The following is a 24,498-nucleotide window of genomic DNA, read 5'->3' on the forward strand; positions in this document are numbered from 1 at the left end:
TTGTTGCTTGGTTTTTGTTTTGTTTGTTATTTTTAGTTTTTGTTAATATATCAGATATTGTTATTCTCAATAATTATTAGTTGTTGTTTGGTTATTCATTTTTGTTAGTTCTTTTTGATAGTTTTTTAGTCCGTCATTATTTTATTAATGTTTATTTTTCGGTTGGTTCTTGTTTATAGTTAGTTTTTTTTTATTGTTGCTTGGCCTTTGTTTTGTTTGTTATTTTTGTTACAATGTTTTAGTGATTGTTATTGTTACTAATTATTAGTTGGTTTGTTAGGTATTTTTTGCTGTTAATGTTTTCTGTTAGTTATGTTTGTAGTTACACGTTATACATTTTTAGGTAATGTTTATGTTAAGGGTTGTTTCATTAGTTAATCCTGTTGGTTGTTTGATTAGTTATTTTTTTTAATGTTTTTGGTTTGGTTTAATTAGTATACATATACTCTTCTGTGAAATATTTCATCACCTGTAAAGCTTACTCTTTGTGAGTGCTTGTGTAGAGTAAAACTATTAACCTCTACAAATTATAACATGCAGTGTATAATAATATAGACAAGTAATATCCGGCACAGCTGTATTTTAAATTGAACACTTTGTTAAACTGCTAAAAAGCTCTTAATACCACACATTAATGTGTTCAGGAACTTGCTAAGTAGTGTAAACAATGATTTCTGGCTTTAGACCCACCAGCTTTTGTGGCAATGAGAAGTACTTTGTTTGTGATAGATTCATATCAAAGGTTATTGAAGCTTTTACCGGATACAGCTCCATCAGTCATGTTATTATAGTTTTTTTTTTAAACCACACACACACCGTTTGAATGATCTCTTCATGACACCTATGAGTTCATCAGCGTGGCTTTTCACCTTACAGAAATTCTCACACACACGCAAATGCATTGAATTTATTGTACATAAAGACATTCGCTCATGCCTGCTCACACCACTAGACTTAATAGGGATCCGAGACGTGTTTCATCCTTCAGGATGTGACTTGAACAGCAGTGGATGGATGCATCAGTAAGAACCAACTTAATTTTCAAAAAAAAATCCTGGACATTATATTTCATCCAAAATGTTTCAGAAGTGTAACCCTCCACTTACCTTCATGCTGCCATAATACTGTACACAAACTGATAATGCCTCATACACACCCCTGCCCCCATATTTACCCCAACGGATGGTTTCTCTCTCCATGCTGTAAGAGGATTGACCTGTAGCCACCATCTGCTGAGTTTACTCTAATTTTCTGACTGAATACAATCAGAAACCGATAATACTACTCACGTAACCGCACATGTGATCCTGTCTCAGTTTTAGCCCATTAAAAGGGTCATATTTGTAGCGTTTCCTTTTTCACCTTCAATCCACTTGTAATGTTAAGCAAGGTTTGTGGCACCACAGATAATTAAACAGGCTGTTTTTGCTAAGACTTCTACATCTAAATAGCCTCTGTAATCTTCGGAGACTAGTGTAGTTTACAACGTTTTGGTTTGTTATTGTTAGTAAAAAAACTAATGAACTAAAACTGTTCATTGTATGTTAATTTTAGTTATTGTTGAAATTAACATTAACTTGGATTAAGAAATGTTGTTTGTTCATAAAGATCTTGACCAAAAATTATGCAACTTGTGATGGTAATTAATGTTGTGATGTTATTTACTTAAATGTTTGGTCAATATCTTGTGTTGGCCATGCAAGAGTCCAGTACTCTGAAAAATCTCCTCCAGCACATCCAAAAGCCTTTCATTTAATTTAAGGTCTGGACTCAGAGGAGCCAATTCAACTGTGAAAAATAAGTTTTCATTAGCTTGACATGGTCATACTCAATTCTAGTCAGAATATGAGTCTGAAACTGCTCCATTGGGCTGTGATTATGGTGCATGTTTCAACCGAACCAGGAAAGACATCAATTGGATAAACCTACAACCAATCAGAGCAACGACGCGACGTCAACAGAGTTCAACTGCACTGTGTTGCCAAGTCGGCGTTTTTTTCCGCGGGCTGTTTTCTATGTCCGCGACTACTGTGTGATATATAGACCCATGAGTGCGAATTTTAGCAGGCAACCTTGCCAAAATAACACATTTGACCCCCAAACACAATTTTTTTTCCCGGAGAACCCCCCGAGAAGCTATTGTTTAGGTCTAGTAGTTGCCGGGTTTTGTTGTAAAAACTTGGCAACCCTGTCTGCACGCACGCTGAAATAAACGATCTTTGCCGGTGTTGTAAAAAAATAAAATAATTTGATGATACACAGAGTACTTACCCAACATGATTATACATGAATGATTATACATGAATGATTATATATGAATGCATATACAAACAAGCTCTCCGTTTAGGATTCGAGCAAATATAATCCAAGCCCCTTTGATGACGTGATGATTACGTTACTGTTGATCATCTGTCCGTCATCGTCTAAAGCCCGCCCTGATGATTTCATTGGTCTGAACAGTTTCTGTTCGGAGATAATTACTCCTTTATGGAGCGAGGCCAGACCGAACTGCCCGGCCTAAAAATGTTGTGGGCAGGGCTAGATTCGGCTGGCATCCAGGCTAATTTTTCATGCTCCCACACAACCATTCTTTAATCATTTGAGCTGATGAATCTTGACATTGTCATCTTGGAATATGGCCATGATTTGTCTTCCTTACATGGTTGTTTAAGAAATGAAAAGCTACATACTCCATCAGTTAGGATTAGAGGAAATGTTACCAAACATAACATACTAGAAACATAACAATTACTGCAATAATAATCCGATCATTCACTTTTTAAAACCAAACAGTGTTTTTTTTTTTTTTTTTGAAACGGACAGTGAATGCTAGTTATTTGGTTTTGCATAGCATTACAACTATGCAGCTTTTTCTGGTTAAAGGCAACCTACCTAAACTGGAAGACAGCATCAGACACCCATGCAAAGCTCAGTTTGCATGGTTTAAAATCTGATTTAACTGTGCACTAATACCTTTTGTATTTTAAAAAATGTTGGTGTTTGTATCTCCAGGTGTGTATGAAACAGACCCAGCCATGGGTGGAGGCTTCCTGGATATTCTAAAAGGAGGAACTGAAAGATTCCTCACCAACATCAAAGACACTTCATCCAAAGTCATCCAGTCGGTGGCCAGGTGAGCGACTCATTCATACTGCAGTAAAACACCCCTGCGGCTGCCGCCCATTAACATGTACACACGCCTTGCTCGAGTATGTTTTTGCATGCCTTGGTTTCGCTATGATGCATCACTTTACGCTGAGCCATTGACAGATTTAGCCTAATGAAGGAAGAGGTTGTAGTGGTGTAGAGAGTACTAGTAATCTTCTGGCGGTTTATCTGATATCACATAATCTATTCTAGTTCACAAGCAATGCCACCTGCTGCTAACTTTAAGCATGTTTTCTATAGTCTGTGCTCTATTCATGATATAAATAGATTCAGAGGCTCTTTTTTTCATGTTTGAAAATGGAAAGATTCCTTTGGACAAATTGTGCAGTAGCATTACACGTATCATTCACAGAGCGAATGCATTGGGATGGGAACAAAAAATAAATTAAGATGGAGGACGAGTAACTTTATAACAAAAGAGAAGATAATTACTCACCCTCATGTCCTTGCAAACCCATAATACTATCATTCATCTTCGGAAAACAAATGACAATCTTTTGTATTAAATCTGAGAGCTTTTTTTTTTGAGAGCAATTTTGTTGTCTTGACATTTTTATTGTCATTTTTGTAATTCTAATACTTTTAAAACTGAAATAATATTTTATAAGTTTATGTTTAAAACTTCCACTTATTTCAGTTAAGGCTCCTACACACTACAAGATAATAAGGATGATTGTGGGCCCACTTCTCCCCTTCGGAGAAATCTAGGATTATATTGATGGTTCTACAGATTATATTATCTTTTTTTCTGTGGGGTGTTTCCTGTGTTTGTGATTTAATCTGCTCGAAGAATGTCGGGCCGCACCAATCTCGTATAGTAAATATCCAACATGTTGAATATTTGCGATCAGAAATCCTGTTGTGTTGGGGAAACGCCTGAGGACAAACGTGCAGGCACTCTATAGATCGCGTGGAACAAAACGATATCCGATCAGAAAGTGAGCGGACGGAAGCTTAATTATCTCTGAGACGTCATCTAAACTTTTTATCTTTTTTTTCCCCCTGTAAAAGGCAGTCCAGATGATTTTGCTAAATATCCTGTTTACAGTCAGGACTGTTGTTTGTGAATACAGTGTGTTAGTGTGCGTTGTGCTGTCTTGTTCACATCTTGGCACTCCTCCCACTATAGCAGGGGTCTCCAAACTCGGTCCTGAAGGGCCGATGTCTTGCAGAGTTTAGCTCCAACTCCAATTAAACTCACCTGAACCAGCTAATCAAGTTCTAAATAGGCATACTAGAAACTTTCAGACCGCTGTTTTAGAGCTGGTTGGAGCTAAACTCTGCCGGACAGTGTTTAGTCACCCCTGCACTATAGGAACAAAACTATAATTAAATCTATAGTTGTTGTTTGTTTGTTTTTATCTCTCACATTTTGAAAATCTCTTACGATTCATAACTTATTACCAGTTAGTAAGGTAGTTAAATTTTGGTTTTGGGCAGGATTAGGGGATGTTGAATATGGTCACTAATAAACAGCCAATATCCTAGAAAAATGCATGCTAATAAAAAAAACTAGTTAATAGTGACAATTGGACCCTAAACTAAAGTGTTTGTTAACGTTAACAACAAAATAAAAATGTTGTTTCATCAGATTCTACCTTATTTGATTACGTGCTGCACAATTATTCCTGCACAATAAACATGTAATCCCTGATATCCTATTTTACAAACCATCAATTTGTATGATTTTTTTCTTTTTAATGCTCTGCTTTTGATAATTTTTCTGTAGAATAACATGTGCTTATGCGTCCTACTCAAAAACGAAGGACATTCATACAAGTAAATGGGTCAATTCTGAGTCCATGTTGATTTGATCATCAGAAGGTAAATTTGATCTGTCTAATTGTAGTGACTGGATGTTAATCTCTTGGTAAACTCAATCAGGGTTTTGTTTGACACACACCGATCTACCAGATCATAAATTCCCCTCCATAATCCGTTTGCGTTTATTAATCATGTTTAATAATCACCCCCATCGTCCCCACAAGTCTGTCCTGTTTATTTTCTCCTCAGTTGGCCCAATTTGCTTTAATTTATTTTTGTTCATTGTCTTTTGTTCATTTTGTTCCTGAATCACATTTCTCGGTCCCAAATCACCAACCCCTTTCAGCTCCAGGTAACTATGGGACAACACCTTTGTGTCTGTGTTTGCGTTAACCGCGTGTGTGTGTGTGTGTGTGTGTAGGGATGTTGTGTGAACTTCACTTCACGTTCATCTCATGGCTTTGTATGCTGTTTGTTCATAACCACAGTCTGCTCCCATCAGCACAGCTTAATCAATAGAATTAAAGTTTGAACAGCTTGCCTACTAAATACATATGTGTGAATGCTGCTCTTTGAAATGACTTTAAAGGAATAGTTCACTTTATTATAAACTATATCATGTAATCAAAAATATAATAGTAATCAAAATATCTATAGACCTTATGTGGCCCTGTCCCTTTTCAGTGCTGTGCTTATTGTGTTCTGTCTTCCGATTTGTATTTCCACAGTATGAAGGTAAGATCTTACGGATTTATGAATGAACCACTCATTTTAAAATCGGACATTTATGACATCTGCTCATGACAAATTTATTTTACTCTACAATAAGTAAATCCACTTCATCAGCTAAAAACTCTTTGACAGCAATGCCATAGAAATTTAGAGCTAAAGCAAAAACGGAAGTTCAAACACAAAATTCGAAAGATGGCTGCGTGCTTGTTTCTCTGCTGCATAAGGTCTACAGTAACTATCAAAAAATGTTGTTTTTGAAACATGTCTTTCTCACCAAGTCTGATCGTAAAACGTGTGGTCAGAGCTGAACTTTCAGCATCATCATTACTCTAGTCAGCGTCACATGATCCTTCAGAAATCATTCTAATGTGATGATTTGCTGATCAAGAAACATTTCCTTTTGAGTGAACTATCCCTTTAACTGTATTCTTTGCATTTTTAGTCCCAGATTTAGTAAAGTTTGATGACTTGAGTTTTGATACAAGTCGTTACTCTTATTCCTCTTGTAATCTAGAGGCTTTTCTTGCTTTGGTGTTGTGTTCACACATTTAAACATTTGTCTGTACTGTCTCAGTTATGCTAAGGGAGACCTGGACCTGTCCTACATCACCTCCAGACTAGCAGGTACACTCGCCTGTGCAATAGGACTCTAGATTGATTTTGAATGTCTTAATCCTAATGGTGTAAATTTAATGAATTGTCTGTTTGTTTATGTGCTTTTGCAGTCATGTCTTTCCCAGCTGAAGGAGTCGAATCTGCCATTAAGAATAATATTGAGGATGTGCGTCTGTTCCTGGATTCTCGACACGCGGGCCATTATGCAGTATACAACCTCTCCAAACGCTCCTATAGACCAGCCAGGTTTCACAACAGGGTGAGTGTGTATAGCTAAGCGTTTTGTGCTTTTTCTAAAATTCAAATAATTAACAGATTAGAGTGACATATTGTTGTCTTTCCAAATATTATAAATCCAATGTTGTAAATAAATAAACTAGCTTTAGATTTAAGTTAAATGAGTTGAAGTAAAATAAAAAATTTGATTAAAAAAAACTTACAACACACACCAAAGACATGTAAGCAAACCAAAAACAGGATATGATATCATAAGATTCAATAATAGCAATAATAGAAGTGGTCTAAATATTAAACAAATGTACATATAGATTCATGCGGAAGTCTCAGGACCAAAACATTGTCATCCAATCATTGCATTTGGACCGATATGAAATATGAAAATAAAAAACTCATTTGAAAATAATAATAAATACTATAATTGTAAATAATAACTAAATAAACCCATTGTAGATGCCATACCTAATTTGATAAATATGAAAAAAAGCCTAGATAGAAGTACAGCAACATTGATTGAGCCAATGGCATAAGTTTGTGGCGGGGCTATTAAATGAAGAAACCTGCTGTTTGTCATATTATCATTATTGGCAGGTTAATGACACCCTTCACTTTTAAATATGGTGTTGACTCGGTCTATTGTCAACACATATTGTAATTGTTTTTCTGTGCTGTTGTGTACTTAATAAAGCTCATAATTGTATCGTGTGTGTGCAGGTATCAGAGTGTGGCTGGCAACCTAGACGAGCTCCTACTCTGAAGAACTTGTACAGTATATGTAAGAACATGCATCAATGGCTCAAACAGGACCAGAGAAACATCTGCATTGTACATTGTCTGGTGAGCACACACACACACACAGCTCTTTTCCACCGACTTTACTAACTACATTTACATGGACACCTTTTGTTCAGATTACATTTGGATGAATTTGAAGGTAGTGTTTTCATAAACGTCAGATAAAGTGATCGGGTTAATGTCACAAGCTTCAAATCAGATTTTTTATTTATTTTTGCATGCATGCATGCAGTTTCCTGCTGTTTATTCATACGAGCAGACTTAATATTTATCTATTTCGACTCCTAATGAGGAGACAACGAGCACATGAACCGTTGTGCGATGCAGTAAAAATGCCAGAAACAAGGACTGGTGGGACCTCAGTATTTTCAGTTTTCGGTTTTCAACCTGATCATGTCTTTACATGTCCTCTCGTTTGGATTAGAAAAGGTTTAGACTACCGTACTTCTAGCAGTCAGAATAAAAGTCAGCCAAATCATTCTGACCTGGTTACGTTTGACTTTTTTTGTTAAGTTTTTATTTAATTGTGTTACTAGTCCGATTACAATCAGATTATTAGGGGCCATGTAAACGCTAGGGGTATGAATCATCACTGGTCTCACGATTCACTTCATATATTAATCTTCAATTTTTTTTCTATTGCTGCACATGGCTGTGTTTTTGTTAATGAATACAAGCAGTCAGATACCGGTATATAATCTCTCTTTTTATTTTATCTGCTCCAAGAAAGTACACTTCCTGAATATAGCAAACATCAAACCAAACTCTGAACACACAGTCTGAACACAGCAGACGACAGGAGCATTTAGAGCTAATAAACGAGTAAATAGGCTACTAAAAGCATGAAACTGTCAAGTAATGTACTTTAGTTACAATAACGCTCTCACACCCACTCACAAGGGCTCGCACACACAGACACACACATTCTCGAGCACGCACACACTCGCAGGCTGTAAATGGTAAAATAGTGGGTGCATTTTTTAAAATTATTATTATTCACTTTTTTTTCTCCTCCTTCCGGCATTTTACTCCAGCATGAGAAGCGTGTGTGTAACGAATGACGTCAGTAGGCTATAATCGATTAGTCTATTACTGCATCGATGCTGAATTGTCCACGTCCGCATCGATGCAATGATCATATTTCAGCACCCCTAGTAAATGCAGCTACTGTCTGTTAATTCTTAACCTGTCCACAAACAAACATTACATTGATGTCTTTGTTGACAAGTCGTAATCTTAGTTTTGATAAACTATTTTAACATCCCAATTAATTTAATTCAACATTTCCATCAGAAAAAAAATTACAAGATACCCAGGTGTGTCTTTTGTCATCATCTTAATGTACCTGTGTGTTTTTGTACACAGGATGGACGGGCAGCGTCGGCTGTGGTGGTTTGTGCGTTCCTCTGTTTCTGTCGTCTGTTTTCTACGGCCGAGGCTGCAGTTTACATGTTCAGCATGAAGCGATGTCCACCGGGTATCTCGCCCTCACACAAGCGGTAAAAACTTCCCCTTTTTTTCTCTCACTTTTTTACATCGAATAAGACACAACGTGCACACATGTCAGGACAGGTTGTTCTAGAACAGAAATAGATGCTTTGTGGATAAATTCAGCAGAACATGAGCAGTGAGCCACAAGTGTGGCAGTTCTTTTGGTGCTGAGGTCACTTCCTTCCACAAATGTTCTTGGGCTCGCCAAGAGCTTCTGAAGAACTTTGCAAGCTCACGGGACTCTTTTGACTCTAACCAAGTGTGAATGTACTAGATGTAAAGGAAGTGACATAACCTTGAACAGGATCAATTCTGTTGCTCACTAGAAGCAAAGAGCACTGATCTGCCATTAAAGGAATATCCTCAGGCAGTCCTTTTCTATTTAGCTATAGTTAATCTTTTTTTTAGTTTTAGTAATTTTAGTACTAACTTAAATCAGTTAGTAGCCAAGGTCCATCCATCCACTTATCCACTTCCACTTATCCGGGGCTGGGTCGCGGGGGCAACAGTCTAAGCAGAGACGCCCAGACTTCCTTCTCTCTGGCCACTTCCTCCAGCTCCTCCAGGGGTACCCCGAGGCGTTAAGAGACATAATCTCTCCAGCGTGTCCTGGGTCTTCCCTAGGGCCTCCTCCCGGTGGGACGTGCCCGGAACACCTCCCTGGGAAGGTGTCCGGGAGGCATCCGAAATAGATCCCCGAGCCACCTCAGCTGGCTCCTCTCGATGTGAAGGAGCAACGGCTCTACTCTGAGCTCCTCCTGAGTGACCGAGCTTCTCACCCTATCTCAAAGGGAGCGCCCAGCCACCCTGCGAAGAAAGCTCATTTCAGCCGCCTGTATCTGGAATCTTGTCCTTTCGCTCATGACCATAGGTGAGAGTAGGAACGTAGATTGATTCACCTTACGGCTCAGCTCCTTCTTCACCACGACAGATCGGTACATTACTGCAGATGCTGCACCGATCCGTCTGTCAGTCTCCCGTTCCATCCTTCCCTCACTCGTGAAAAAGACCCCAAGATACTTAAACTCCTCCACTTGAGGCAAGAACTCTCCACCAACTTGAAGTGAGCAAGCTACCATTTTCCGACTGAGAACCATGGCCTCGGACTTGGAGGTGCTGATTCTCATCCCAGCCGCTTCACACTCGGCTGCAAACCGTCCCAGTGCACGCTGAAGGCCCTGGTCTGAGGTTGCCAACACGACAACATCATCTGCAAAGAGCAGTGACGGAATCGCGTGGTCCCCAAACCGGACACTCTCCGGCCCTTGGCTGCGTCTAGAAATTCTGTCCATAAAAGTTATGAACAAAACCGGTGACAAAAGGCAGCCCTGCCGGAGACCAACATGCACCGGGAACAAATTTGACTTACTGCGGTATAATGTGAACCAAGCTCCTGCTCCGGTCGTAAAGGGACCGTACAGCCCTAAGCAAGGGGCCCCGGACCCCATACTCCCAGAGCACAGGGTGCCACAAGGAACACAGTCGAATGCCTTCTCCAAATCCACAAAGCACATGTGGACTGGTTGGGCAAACTCCCATGAACCCTCCAGCACCCTGTGAAGGATATAGAGCTGGTCCAGTGTTCCACGACCGGGACGAAAACCACACTGCTCCTCCTGAATTCGAGGTTCCACTGTCGGCTGAATTCTCCTGCAAGCCATTGTGTCTATTCAGAAGACTTGGATTTGGATTAGACACTCAATTAGTTATTTTTACAATGCTTTTAAGACATTTATTGGATCTTTTACATTTACATTTACGCATTTGGCAGACGCTTTTATCCAAAGCGACTTACATTGCATTCAAGGTACACATTTTACATTTTTGTCAATTCTTGCTTCCCCTGGGAATCGAACCCATGACCTTGGCGTTGCTAGCGCCATGTTCTTCTCATTGAGCTATAGAAAAGACAAAAGACTTCTGATCCAAAGTTTGAGAGGAATGGACAGTCACGCCGCTGGCCGTCTTGATGCCCTAAGCGTCAATACTTTGATGCCCGCAGCACTGGGAATGGACTTAAATGGAGGGACAGAAATCGCAGGTTTTATAACAAACATCTTTATTTGTGTGTAGAACCTAAACGAAACAACACATAGGCTGTGTGCACGGCTTCTGTGCTATTTTGCGTGCATTCGACCAGTCAGCGTACTGCTGTCACAGTGTAACATGCTATCCAAGCACGCAGGTGAATTTTTTTTTTTTTTTTTTTTTTTAGTAATCGCGGCTTTGATTGATTACATAATCGTAGCATCCAAAATCGTAATCGCGATTAGAAATTAGATTAATTGTGCAGCCCTGCTTTTAAGCAACTTAACAACTCAAGCAACACACATTTTTGTACATATCTCATGATATCTCCTGATATGTGAGATCTGCTTGAGGATTTGGGGTAAGTTCACAGCAACGATTGCATTGATCTCTGTTTTCACTGTTCATGAGAAGGAGGTCAGACTTCTCATACCACACCTTAGATGTTAATGATGAACTATGAGGATTTCGTAGGTTGTTAAATAGAGCTTTCTAAGCAATCATCACGGGTTATATTTTAAAATGTTCACTATTGCTTTTGAAAACCTCTTTGTTTGAACCTGTGGTATACTGAAATATTTTGAAGCAATTATTTAAGGGGCTATTCAACAGTTTTGTCACTTTTTTTCCATTAAGAAGTTACAAATGTGTTGAATGTTGCCGCTTAAATGTGTTTTGGTCCAAGAACAGAATGTTATGTTGTTGAGCTGTAGATTTACACTACCGACCAAAAGTTTGGAATTATATTTATATTATATTATATTAGTTAATATTTTCTTATTTTTCTGAAAGAAGCCTCTTAGCAAGCTGCAGTTATTAGATCAGAGTTACAGTAAAAACAGTAATACTTGGAAAACATTTAAAAATAATATTTCAATGTTAATTTTTAATATCGTTTCTCCAGTATTTAGTGTCACATGATCCTTCAGATTTCACATAAATATTAAGTAACAAAAAACAACAACTTACATTACTAATAATTGAGCACTAATAATTGATAACATTTTGGCGCCAAAATCATCATATTATAATGCAATAAAATATTACTGTTCTACAGCACTTTGGATAAAATAAATGCATCCTTGGTGAACATAAGAGAAGTCTTTGCACTGGTTGTCTTACTTTGGCACGACCAGTGCATTTACGACCAGTGCACATAAATGCACAGGTCGTGCATGTCATCATAACTGTGTTAACAGATTGCCTTTACCAGTGACTGTTGTTGTTGTTGTTTGTAGGTATATTGAATACATGTGTGATATGATGGCAGAGGAGCCCATAATCCCCCACAGCAAGCCTATAACCGTCCGCTCTGTCGCCATGACACCCGTACCACTCTTTAATAAGCAGCGGAACGGCTGCCGACCCTTCTGTGAGGTTTACGTCGGTGATGAGCGCGTCGCAACCACCTCTCAAGAGTATGACAGAATGAGGTAAGTCCACACTGTGATGAAACTTGTCACATAATCCAGTACTGATGGATATGATGATAATCATCTCTAACTAACTTTGCCGTTTCTGCAGGGATTTTAAGATGGAGGATGGGCGAGCTGAGATTCCTCTGAATATAACCGTGCAGGGTGACGTCCTGATAGTGATTTATCACGCCCGCTCCACGCTTGGTGGACGCCTGCAGGCCAAAGTAAGACACCACAGTGACTGATATGTGTGTATATTCTCCCCATACATTAGCAAGATCGGGGTTAACATACAAAAAAAATGGAGTTACTGATCAGTTGGCCAGTAGCTGTGTTCGGAAATGCTTGATTATGACAAACACAAAAAAATGTTTTTTATTTGAAAGAAAGAATTAAATTTGTATAGAGGCAATATTTTTTACGTTTTTAATCTCTCCCTGGCTAACCCAGAATAAACTGGCTTGGAAGAAATTAATTAAATTCAATTTTAATAAATAAATACAATTAAATAAGTTGCTTAGGGCTGGGCGAAGCGCAAAACATGAGCGCAATAGCCAAACATGTCCACCAAACAGTAGGGAAAATAGCTCAATGGAATGCAAAAACCAGTAAAGAACTACTACTGTATGTTTGATATTTCATGTTTGCATGATGGTGACAGGCTGAAAGATGCTGTTCCTTTAAACGTTTTTACAAAGCATTTGTTGTCAGTAGCCTATGACTGGTGTTATTTATTGCTATTACTTTTTGTCTAAGAAATATTTTGCATTTTTCTTTTTCATTATATTATTTCTGAGTATATATTACTTATAGATCAAGATATTGATATTGTGCAATATTTGCCTTCATATTTCATGGATACATGATGGATGTGTGCCCTTGGAATCTAAATTTCACCAGATGGTTTGTAACGAGATTTTTTAACTTTCAACCGAAAGGTTGGTGGTTCAATCCCCGGTTCCACCTGACCAAGTGTCGAAGTGTCCATGAGCAAGACACCTAACCCCAGCTGCTCCTGACGAGCTGGATGGCGCCTTACATGGCTGACATCGCCGTCGGTGTATGAATGGGTGAATGTGAGGCAAAATGTAAAGCGCTTTGGATGGCCATAGGGTCTGTTAAAAGCGCTATATAAATGCAGTCCATTTACCATTTTACCATTTACTTGCATTTTAAGTTGACGAGTTCAAAAAATCGTGCTATATATCAAAAATCGATTTCTGAAAAACAGAGATTTCGTTTTTTTTGCCATATCGCCTAGCCCTATAAAAAAAATAACCATCCTGCATCTTTAACAAATTGTACCGCATTTGCCATAATTCCACCAATTTTAAGGCACCATGATGAAAATACAAGGAACACAATTAGGATGAGTTTCTTCTTGCCACAATGTGAGGGATGGATGGGCAGATAATTCATTTGTCATAGGGGGAACATATAGATGAATATATACTATTAATGAAACAATGCAAAATACTGTTGTTGTTTTTCCTCCTGAATATAGCCTTTTCATATGCCGCATTAAATAAAACAGTAAAATAAATAGTGTTTTAGACAATAAAAATATGAATGGACTGGTAAATGTTCTCATTTCAGTCAGTTCTATTCCATTTTCCTCTATTACTTGCTTTCAACAGATCTTCACACCTTATGTTCCTCAAACCTGACAATTTCAACTCATAATTCAGGACAAGCTGTTCATATTTTGTTGGTGCTTCTTAGTCATTGTCAGTCATTGCAGACATGTTGCGTTGTTTTTTGTAGATGGCTTCCATGAAGGTGTTTCAGATTCAGTTCCATACAGGCTTTGTGCCGAGAAACGCCTCCACTGTCAAATTTGCAAAGTAAGTTTCAGATTACTCTTAAAAGGATCTCATATCAATTTCACTTTCAGTTGTATGTCAAAATGTGATGCTCTTTTGAAATGATGCATGTATTTACAGATATGATCTTGACGCGTGTGACATCCAGGAGAAATACCCTGACCTCTTCCAGGTACATGTAAATGTTGAGGTGGAGCCTCAGGATCGCCCTAGCAACAAGACTACGCCCTGGGAAAACTTTGCCACAAAAGGACTCAATCCCAAGATCCTTTTCTCCAGCCGAGATGAACAGCAAGAGATCCTGACAAAATTTGGTGAGCTTTCTCTCTTTATTTGGTCGTTTTTTCCTGATTCTTCAGGGTTCTTGTAGAAGTCTTACTAAGGACCTTATATAACATCTTATTAAGTCTTAAAATGTCTTCAATTCAGTTTGATCAATTTTAAGGTCATAAACAACCTTAAATCACTTAAATAATATAGCAAATGTCTTAAATATCATGTTAGGACATCTTAAATTTGGGTATGAAAAAACAGGAATCAAGATACGGCCTATTGTGATTATATAACTTCAAAAGGCCATGATTTCATTCAAATGATTAATGTGAACCATTGATTGGTCTGCTGTTGATGAAGTATGGCAATGTTTTTTTATTGTGTTTGTATTGTAATATGTTGCAAATGGTTGTAAGAGAGTATCATTTTGCTTCGTCAGCTATTTGAATGAGCAGCTGGATGTTGTAAAGCATAGACATTTAAAAATAAAAGTACTGGTCTATTTCAGGCTTGTTTTTAATTAAAAGTACTGTATTAGGCATAAAATCTTTTTCTTTTTTTCTGGATATTACTACTACTTTGGTTACACAATAAACTAGGGCTGTGTGTTAAATCATAAGTGATTTTCGATTCCATCCAGGGCACATTCCCTTCCTTTACAATGGTGTGTTTTCCTTCCTCCCTAAAAGCCCAAACTTAACAACCAAATCAGCCAAATAAGAAAATGTAGTAAAAGGGAGTCTACTGTTGCTAAACTGCAGGACGTGTTTGATATTAAACAGTGTTGTTAGAACCGCATTAAGCCACAAAAGAGACACTGTTCCCCAGGCGGCTTTATGTGCATCCGATCCAAGTCAGAGCCAAACGCGGATGAGCTAATGGACTTCGGATATGTGCCTAAACGCGCGTAAAAAAAAAAAAAATTGGATGAGTATTCACATAAATACAGTGGGTGATGTCTTACATGCATGTGTAATGGCAATATTGGATCTGTGCATTAGCTCTTATAGTGACAGCAGCCTAATAAACCTGCTGCAGTCTGTCATTAATGATAATCAAACAAAGGGAAATCATTTATTCATCTTGACTGAATAACTTCAGTAGCTTTAAGAAGGAATAATCTATATTTGTTCATCAAGACTATTTCATGTTATATGGAGTGTTATTTTACATTTGAAAAATGTTTTTTGTTCGCATTTTGAAGATAAAAGCATTCGAAATGTACAGCGTCTCACTTCCCGAATATGGATCAACGATTTTGATTACATCCTTCTGCACCCTCAGCTTCTCATCAGTTTTTCTGTCCAATCAAATACTCTCTAGGATCTGAAGTATCCCGCCCCCTCCATTATAAATAGACGCTGAAGCTGCGGCTGGAATCAGTCACTTGTTCACACACTTAATATTTTCTACATGGGGAATGGCACATAGTGTGCTATATAAGGGTACAATTTAGTCAGTGTAAATATTCTTTCTATTGGGGCGAATGAAGTCTAGTTTCACGTTGGTGTCACTCTAGACCAGAGACAGCACAGGGCGGATCATATACATGAGTCGGCTCAGACCACAAAACATATCTGACCATTTGAATTCTACCCTGAGAGTTGTATTTTAAAGCAATATGGAGGAGAAATGGTTAGGCGGACTCTGCATTAGAAACCACTCTATTGAGTAAGACACACCAGTGCCATGCAGCAACATCAAGTGCACACTTTTCAAATTGCAGATCCTCTGCATGATTATGATCACCGTTTTGCTGTAGTAACAGCTCTACAGTATCTGCACATTGTGTCCCACCCTGTCTTCCTGTTTCAGTGGAAATTACACTGAATAACGTTTCAAGGAACTTCAGCAGGACCTAAAGCTCTTAGATACCCTGCATTCATTGTTACACATTTCCAATTAGTTTTACCTTGACATTTTTGCTCCTAATCTTTCTGATTGGTCAGGTAAACCAGAGCTTCCACGTCAGCCTGGTTCAACAGCCTGCTACGCCTCTGAACCTTCCCAGCCGGAGCACTCGCCTGAAGGGCCTCAGACCGAACCCGATTCACCTTCTCCTCAAAGCACTGACACCAATGCCAACAGCTTCTTTCAGATGCTTGACTGGGAAGGTATATAGCACATTTATATCCATTTCAGTTAATAAGAACACAGTCCCTACACATTGTTGGCTGCCTCTGCACATTAAAGGTGAATTATGTAACTTTTTAAATGTTAAAACTAGGGCTGTGATGCTCTAAATAAAGTGCTCAAATAAAAAAATCTTCAGTTGCTATCTACCTTTGATTGTGATTTACTCGATTGCAATTTACCCCTTTAACCAGCAAAAATTCATAAAATCTGCATTATTAGATCTCTGCATATGTTTGGGTTGCTTATAACTTTCAACTGGGAACGCATTGTGCGGCATTTCACCAAAACTTGTCACCATTTTGTTTTAATGTAACTGTAGCATTTCTATTGTAAAGAAGTGGACGAATATTAAAGATTAAATAGTCATTTGAATTAAACATAGTTAGGCCAATATTACAACAAAAATCACCAGGCCGATGTCGGCATGTTATAAAATGTAATGTACATAAGTTAATTATTTATATTATGTATTTTACATTTATTTTAAGTGCTCTTCAATAAAACCATACGATTACTTGCTTTTTATTCTTAATTTGAATCAATTATTATTGCCTCCTTATTATATATGTATTGTAAGGCATTTTAAAAGCTATTGTTCACTTAGGTCTATTTTTATTACCGCAAAAAAAATATTATTTTAGTACTGGAATAAAATATTATTTGAGTACCAGTATTCAATTAATGGTCAAATTATCAACTGAATATTTGATTACCAAAATAATCATTAGTGACAGCTCTAGTTAAAAGTTCACATTCAATGAAGAATGCTTATTTTATTCCCAGCGATTGCTCATGATCTGCTATTGATGAATTATGACCGTTTACTTTGTGATGTTTATATTGTAATATGTTTTAGATGGATGTTAGAATGCATATTTTATCTCATCTTTTTGATTGAGCAGCTGGAAGTAAAGACATTTCAAAATAAGAGTCTTGGTCTATTTGGGCTTGTTTATAAATAAAAGTCCCGTATTATGCAGAATTATGCGTCACGCCCTGAAGTTTATAGCACTTAATACACAGAAAGTGATTTTAATTTTGACATCTGTTTGTACTGTTTTATGGTGTATTTACAGATGGCAGTCGGCATTTCGATCGCTCCGACAGCCAATTGGATGACCAGGAGGATTTGAGCGGCGGTTCGGAGGAGGAGTCCGTGTCATACTCCGCCCCCATTGACGGGACTCTGTCACGTGACACCAGTGAACCTCTTTTCGAGGCGGATTTCACAACCACAACACCTGACCCCCAGCCCGACACAGAGGACCTGCTCGGCCTGAACTCTGACCCCTGTCCTCTGGCCGAGACCTCTCAGCCGGGCGTTTCTGCAGTGACTGGTTTGAAAAGTTCTGCTAGTAACAGTGATTTACTGAACGATCTGTTCGCTCCTCCATCCAACGCTGCGCCTCCTGCTAGCACAGAAGACCTGATTGGAGAAGGTACAGGAGAAGATCTGTTCTTCTCCAACACGTCCAGCCAACCGGCACCAACGGCTAATAAAGGTACAAGAGATTTTCTACAAGAGTGTTTAAATATAGTGGCCGGTAATTCATTTTCCTCTTTTATCAATTATCATTACTGTAATGATAAACACATATATATTTTATTTATAAATGTTAATACATAATCTTTTATGCCAAATGTTTTTATTTATTATATACATACTAGGTGGAGAAATTGCACCAACATCAGCATTAGGTTAAATTATTAAATTAATTAGTAGTGATGAAAATATTGCCATAGTATTACAAAAATAGGGTGTTATAATACAAAAATTTGAACTATCAATGAAAATAACAGAGGCACTGAATAACATTTATTTATTTATTATTTTTCATTTTATGTTGGGGTAATATCACCTGGACATTTTCTTTGATATTTACCCTCATATTATTATTTATTTATTAATAATATTTTTACACATTTTTCCCCAATTGTTCTAAATTACAATGACTAAATAAAATGTAATGGTTGAGTTGAGACCCCTGATATGATTATAAAATATAAACGCCTCATTCATTCATTTTCTGTAGACTTCTTTGACCCCTTTGGTGTGGGGTCTGCATCTTCAGGGTCAGATCTGTTTGGTGACCTTCTGGGGTCAGACAGTGGAAGTAGTGGGTTCAAAGCTCCGCCTCCTGCATCCAACTCCAGCCTTTTTAACCTCAGTGAGTTCTGCTCTGGTTTACATAGTATTGTACTACTAAATCATTGTCTTTTTTTAAAAATATATACAGTCCCTGACAAAAGTCTTGTCGCTTGTGTACAAATTGACCTAAAGTGCCACTGAAATATATTTCTAATCAAGATTTTTTTTTACAAGAAATGGCTCATTTTAATCCCATCAGCTTTTGTGATAATGTTTCAGTGAAAAACTAAACTTTCAAAAAGTATTCTAATATTCACAGCTTGGTAAAGCCCATTGAGTCAATTTTTGCAAAGATATAAGTGTTGTCACCTTGTCATATGAGCTTCACCTGTGACTAATAATGGATCGATTAGGTCTCAAGTGTGTATAAAAAGAACCCCAGTACTCTAGACCTTCACATCAACTGCAACTAGACCTTTGCAAACATGCCTAAGATTCACCCTGAGACTAAAGTTTTAATTATCAAGAGGCTGAAGACCAGATCCACTGCTGATGTGGCAGACACCTTCAATGTGTCTCAGCGTCAAGTACAGAGGATAAAAAAAGATTTGAAGAGACTGGAGACGTTTTTGACAAGCCCAGGTCAGGCAGACCCCGCAAGACAACTGCTCAAGAGGACCGTTTGTTGGCTCGAAAATCCAAGGCCAGCCCATTTTCCACTGAAGCAGAGCTCCACGAGACCTGGTCACCTGAAGTCCCTGTGTCAACCAGAACAGTTTGTCGGATTCTGTCTCGAAATGGCCTCCATGGTCGAATCAGTGCCCAGAAGCCAGCACTAAACAAAAGACAATTGAAAAACCGTGTGGCATTTGCCAAGGCCCACAGCCTGCTAAAAGGATGGACGCTGGAAAAGTGGCAGAAGGTGGATTTTTCAGATGAATCTTCTGTTGAATTACACCACAGTCGCCGCAAATATTGCAGGAGACCTACTGGTGCCCGAATGGATCCGAGATTCACCCAGAAAACAGTGAAGTTTGGTGGCAGAAAAATCATGGTCTGGGGTTACATCCAGTATGAGGGTGTGCGAGAGATCTGCAGGGTGGAAGGCAACATCAATAGTCTAAAATACCAAGAAATCTTAGCTACCTCTTATATTCCCAACCATAAAAGAGCCCAAATTCTGCAGCAGGACGGTGCTCCATCGCATACTTCCATCTCCACATCAAAGTTCCTCAAGGCGTAGAAGATCAAGATGCTCCAGGATTGGCTAGCCCAGTCACCAGACATGAACATCATTGAGCATATGTGGGGTAGGATGAAAGAGGACGCATGGAAGATGAAACCAAAGAATATTGATGAACTCTGGGAGGCATGCAAGACTGCTTTCTTAGCTATTCCTGATGACTTCATCAATAAATTGTATGAATCCTTGCCAAACCGCATGGATGCAGTCCTTCAAGCTCATGGAAGTCATACAAGATATTAAATTTGGATCTCAGCACCACAACTTAATTTGCTGACATATTTTTGTATTTGCAGTAAATTTGTTCAATTTCTGTATAGGCGAAAACTTTTGTCTTGCCAAAATTTGACCTTTCTGTCTTGATTAAATGATAAATATTTTTTCTATGAAAATTATTTCTTTCAGTGCATTAAACATCATTTGGAAAGGTTTTAGCTTTTCATATGAGCTATTTCTAACACCAATTAATTAATTAAAAGTCAGGTTACTATCAGGTATTTCTAGAAAATAGATAAGTGACAAGACTTTTGTCAGGGACTGTATATGTATATATATTATTGTGATCGTGTTAAAGTATAACTTTAAGATCAGCTATTTATTTTTTTAGGCTGCTTTTTAATACATTTTTGTTTTTAAAAATAGGGCTGTCACTAACAATTATTTTCATAATCTGACGATTATTTTACAGATTAATGGAGTAATTAGATTTTTTTTTTTTTTTTTTAACTAGACCTAAGCATCCAATAGCCTTTAAAATGACATGTATAATAACGAGGCAATAATAATTTTCATATAACAATTTCAATTATTAAAATCAATTTTATACTCCAAAAAATGTATAAAAAAAAATAATATACTATACATAAAATAGACAATCATCTTTTGTCCATTATGTATTATAACAAATGCCTGCAGAGTACGGCTGTCAAAATTGCTCAAAAATGACTTCCGAATATTCCCCCTTAAAAAAATCTGGTTGTGCATTTTGTCAATGATGCGCATTACGTCAATAACAGGACAAATTAATACAAAGAGACATAACTACTTGTATAGTTTGTCTATTTAAGTTTAAACAGTATTACTTACACAAAAACAAGTAAATTAACTAATGGCCGAGACCGCAGAGTGCAGACCTCTCTCTCTCTCTCGCCCTCAGCTCACTCTCTCTGTGCATAACTGTTTAAATGAAAAAACTTTTAAGTGCTGATCAAGAGTTTTGTACAAGCAATTAAAGGTTGTGACTCTTGTCTCAAATAAAGCAGGCTTCATTAAGTGATTGAAACAAATATTATTAATATTAATTTAAGTTTTACAGCATATTGAACGCTCCTAGGAAGCTGTAGTAAACATGGAACTTTTCCTTGACATGAAACGGTAAATAATCACACCATTGAAAGCAGTGCATTTATCCTTTATTCATGCAATATCTCTTCAGTCAGTACAGTAGCCTACACTTTAGTAATGCTTCTGTTTAACATTAAATAAAATGAGGCATGGTATGCTAACTGTATCTTACAAAGCTTGCATACAACTCTATCTCGCGGCTAAACAATTTTACTTCCTACCGACCAAAATCCAAAGTACTTTCAGACATGGCTTTTTAGATTTTGGTGTTAAAATCGCTTTCTCTGCTGCGGTCGAGTTGGCCTGTGCACTTTCTGCCATCTTCCATGCAAGACACGTCAACTTTCAGCATTGACACTGTGCCGCCTGACTGACAGTGCGACTCCTGTGACCTGTCCCTGAACCCAGGGCCGCGTTATTCTAATGGGCAACATGGGCTGCAGCCCAGGGCCCCGAACACCAGGGGGCCCCCGAGACAATTCTCTTTTGCGTTATCCTTTTTGTTTTTTTTGGGATCGAGGTAATTATGCGTACGTTCTACGTTGAGCATCGTTGTCACACACCCGAATTGAGTCACAGCGGACACCCAGTACATCGTCACCTCAACATGTCGAACGAAAATGTAAGAAAATATGGGCCCCGCAAAAGCTTAGCCCAGGGCCCCACAAAGGCTTGACACGGCCCTGCCTGAACCCCCATGCGCGCGCTCACTCGCAAAGCAGCCAGCCACGCCTCTACTACCGCGGAAGGTTTTTTTCCCACTTTTATTTTTATTCCAATAGTAATTTTCACCTTCGAAATTCGTTTTTTTTTTTTAACTATTCGATTATATATATTTGAATTTAGAATATTCGTTGACAGCCCTACTGCAGAGTGTTGTTACAGATCAAATCCTGGTTTAATATTGGCCAAACAGTATTTAATTATAATCAATTGATTAAATGATAACTTAATGTTTAATATTTGGCTACTTCTTTAAAATAGAAATGCCACCGCCACTGTAATTTTTTGAATAAGAACATTTGGACATCAAAGTTTAGACTTTTATTTTGAAATCTCGATGAACGGTTTGCAAATTTAGAAGCATATAATGACGTATTCTCCTGTGTTTACCTATATTTATAAATGATGTACCTTACAAATCTGAAAAAATTATAAACATTGCGTTCCCAGATGAATGTTATAAGCATCTCAAACTCACAGCAAATCAATAACTCAAATTTAATCAAGGAATCGTGACAGCCCTAATTTTAAATATAAATATACAGTTTAAGTTCTGTGTTGTTTTCAAACTAAATGTTGGGGTGTCTAAAAAGTGTTTTTCATAAAATATTTCATATAAAAATTTATATTTATTAAATATCTTGCCAGATAAGTTAGCAAGTGAGACTCCGAAGATGACATCATCAGCGAGTCAGCCTGATCTGTTAGGTGGGTGGGACAACTGGACCACAGGTGGAGCCAGCACGACTATTAACATGTCCACCGCTGCCAGCAAACCTGCTATGAGTGGTAGTCAAACATTCATTCCTTCATTCAGATAACCAGACCTTAAAAGCAGTTACTTCATTTAAGTTGGTAATGGTAACACTTTACAACAACGTCTAATTTGTTAATTTTGCATAAACTAACAATAATATTAGCATGAAAAGGAAGTTGCAATAGTTTTTTCCTTCTCTATTGTTTTTTTTTTTCTTTCCTATTGATGTATATTAGATTTAAACAGCTTCTCGACCAAAAAAACGTAGGGCCTTTTTGTTGATAGGGAATGGATTGGATGGTTGTGGTTTGCTATTGGTGGATCTCATGAGTGACAGGTTGTCCCGCCCTCACACCAGTAAACATGTCATCAGAAAAGAGAAGAGCTGTTGAATTAAAAAAATATATATATAAATTTGTCTGATAAATCATTTATAATAAACACTGTATTCCATGAAAAATATGAACAATGAAAAATATACACAATATTGCCAAAATTCTTAATCCACAGGGTTTAATATAGAGTTGGCCCACCCTTTGCAGCAATAACAGTTCCAACTTTTCTGGGAAGGCTTTCCACAAGGTTTAGGAGTGTGTTTATGGGAATTTTTGACCATTCTTCTAGAAGCACATTTGTGAGGTCAGGCACTGATGATGGACGAGAAGGCCTGGCTCACAGTCTCCGCTCTAATTCATCATAAAAGTTTTCTATCGAGTTGAGGTCAGGCCAGTCCCTCCACACCAAATGTCTTTATGGACCTTGCTTTGTGCACTGGTACAGTGTCATGTTGGGACAAGAAGGGGCCATCCCTAAACTATTCCCACAAAGATGGGAACATGAAATTGTCTAAAATGTCTTGGTATCCTGAAGCATTAAGAGTTCCTTTCACTGGAACTAAAGGGACCAAGCCCAACCCCTGAAAAACAACCCCGAACCATACACCCCCACTCATTCCAGGAAGCTCTCTACACTGTTCTTGAGCTAATCTGAAGGCCACATGAAGTTTGGAGGTGTGTAGCTATTGACTCTACAGAAAGTTGGCGACCTCTGCGCACTGTGCACCTCAGCATGCGCTGACCCCACTCTGTGATTTTAATTTTTATGTGTCCTACCACTTTGTGGCTGTTGTTCCCAATTGGGGAATATTTAGTAGTGAGGAAATTTCATGAATGGACTTATTGCATCACGGCACCACGCTTGAATTCACTGAGCTCCTGAGAGTGACCCATTCGTTCACAAATGTTTGTAGAAGCGCCTGCATGCCTAGTGCTTGATTTTATACACCTGTGGCCATGGAAGATATTGGAACAACTGAATTCAATAATTTGGAGGGGTGTCCCAATACTTTTGGCAATATAGTGTATTTTACAGCAATTATTTTTAAGCTTTGTTAATGTTAGTTAATAAAAAATGTCTTGTTCATGTTGGTATTGGTAACAGATATAACTTTTGATCTTTAAAATGTATTTGTTAATATTGAGATTAACATTACCATTAGTAAATGCTAGCTAGACGTATTGATAGTTCGTTAAGTAAGGTTTCATTTGTTTAAATTATTTATTTAAATACGTTATTGTAAAGTGTTACCATTAAATGTAACAATTACCCTGTTAATGCAATCAAACTTCCTGTTTACCAGCCAAACAGTTTACAAGATTATTTGTAAGACTACTCATAAGTGTTTAATAAGTTTATTTTTGAACCCATCTTTTTTTGTGCAGCCTTAGGTCTCTCATCTTTCTCCAAGGCCAAATCTCAGAGCTTTGACCCCTTTGCAGACCTGGCCAACCTGGGCTCAACACTACCTGGTATGTTTTACTGTGTAAAATGTCTGGGTTGACCCTTTATCAGACTACTAAGTC

General features: G+C 37.9%; 1 protein-coding gene across 5 annotated transcripts in view; it reads left to right on the forward strand.

Moving 5' to 3' along the window:
- Window positions 1–24,498, forward strand: part of gak (cyclin G associated kinase) — a 47,104-nt gene that overhangs the window by 16,493 nt on the left and 6,113 nt on the right. For 4 of the 5 annotated variants that reach the window (XM_067439534.1, XM_067439535.1, XM_067439536.1 and 1 more), the window contains 14 exons: window positions 3,013–3,133; window positions 6,239–6,288; window positions 6,390–6,538; window positions 7,231–7,353; window positions 8,677–8,810; window positions 12,069–12,263; window positions 12,355–12,472; window positions 14,013–14,092; window positions 14,192–14,385; window positions 16,294–16,458; window positions 17,557–17,982; window positions 18,514–18,648; window positions 22,528–22,668; window positions 24,358–24,444. In XM_067439534.1, the coding sequence (XP_067295635.1) occupies window positions 3,013–3,133; window positions 6,239–6,288; window positions 6,390–6,538; window positions 7,231–7,353; window positions 8,677–8,810; window positions 12,069–12,263; window positions 12,355–12,472; window positions 14,013–14,092; window positions 14,192–14,385; window positions 16,294–16,458; window positions 17,557–17,982; window positions 18,514–18,648; window positions 22,528–22,668; window positions 24,358–24,444 (2,118 nt within the window). The remainder of the gene's footprint in view (window positions 1–3,012; window positions 3,134–6,238; window positions 6,289–6,389; window positions 6,539–7,230; window positions 7,354–8,676; window positions 8,811–12,068; window positions 12,264–12,354; window positions 12,473–14,012; window positions 14,093–14,191; window positions 14,386–16,293; window positions 16,459–17,556; window positions 17,983–18,513; window positions 18,649–22,527; window positions 22,669–24,357; window positions 24,445–24,498) is intronic. The other variant, XM_067439537.1, reaches the window with a different exon arrangement.

Source organism: Pseudorasbora parva, chromosome 3 (assembly GCF_024679245.1).
Source record: "Pseudorasbora parva isolate DD20220531a chromosome 3, ASM2467924v1, whole genome shotgun sequence".
Classification (NCBI taxonomy): domain Eukaryota; kingdom Metazoa; phylum Chordata; class Actinopteri; order Cypriniformes; family Gobionidae; genus Pseudorasbora; species Pseudorasbora parva.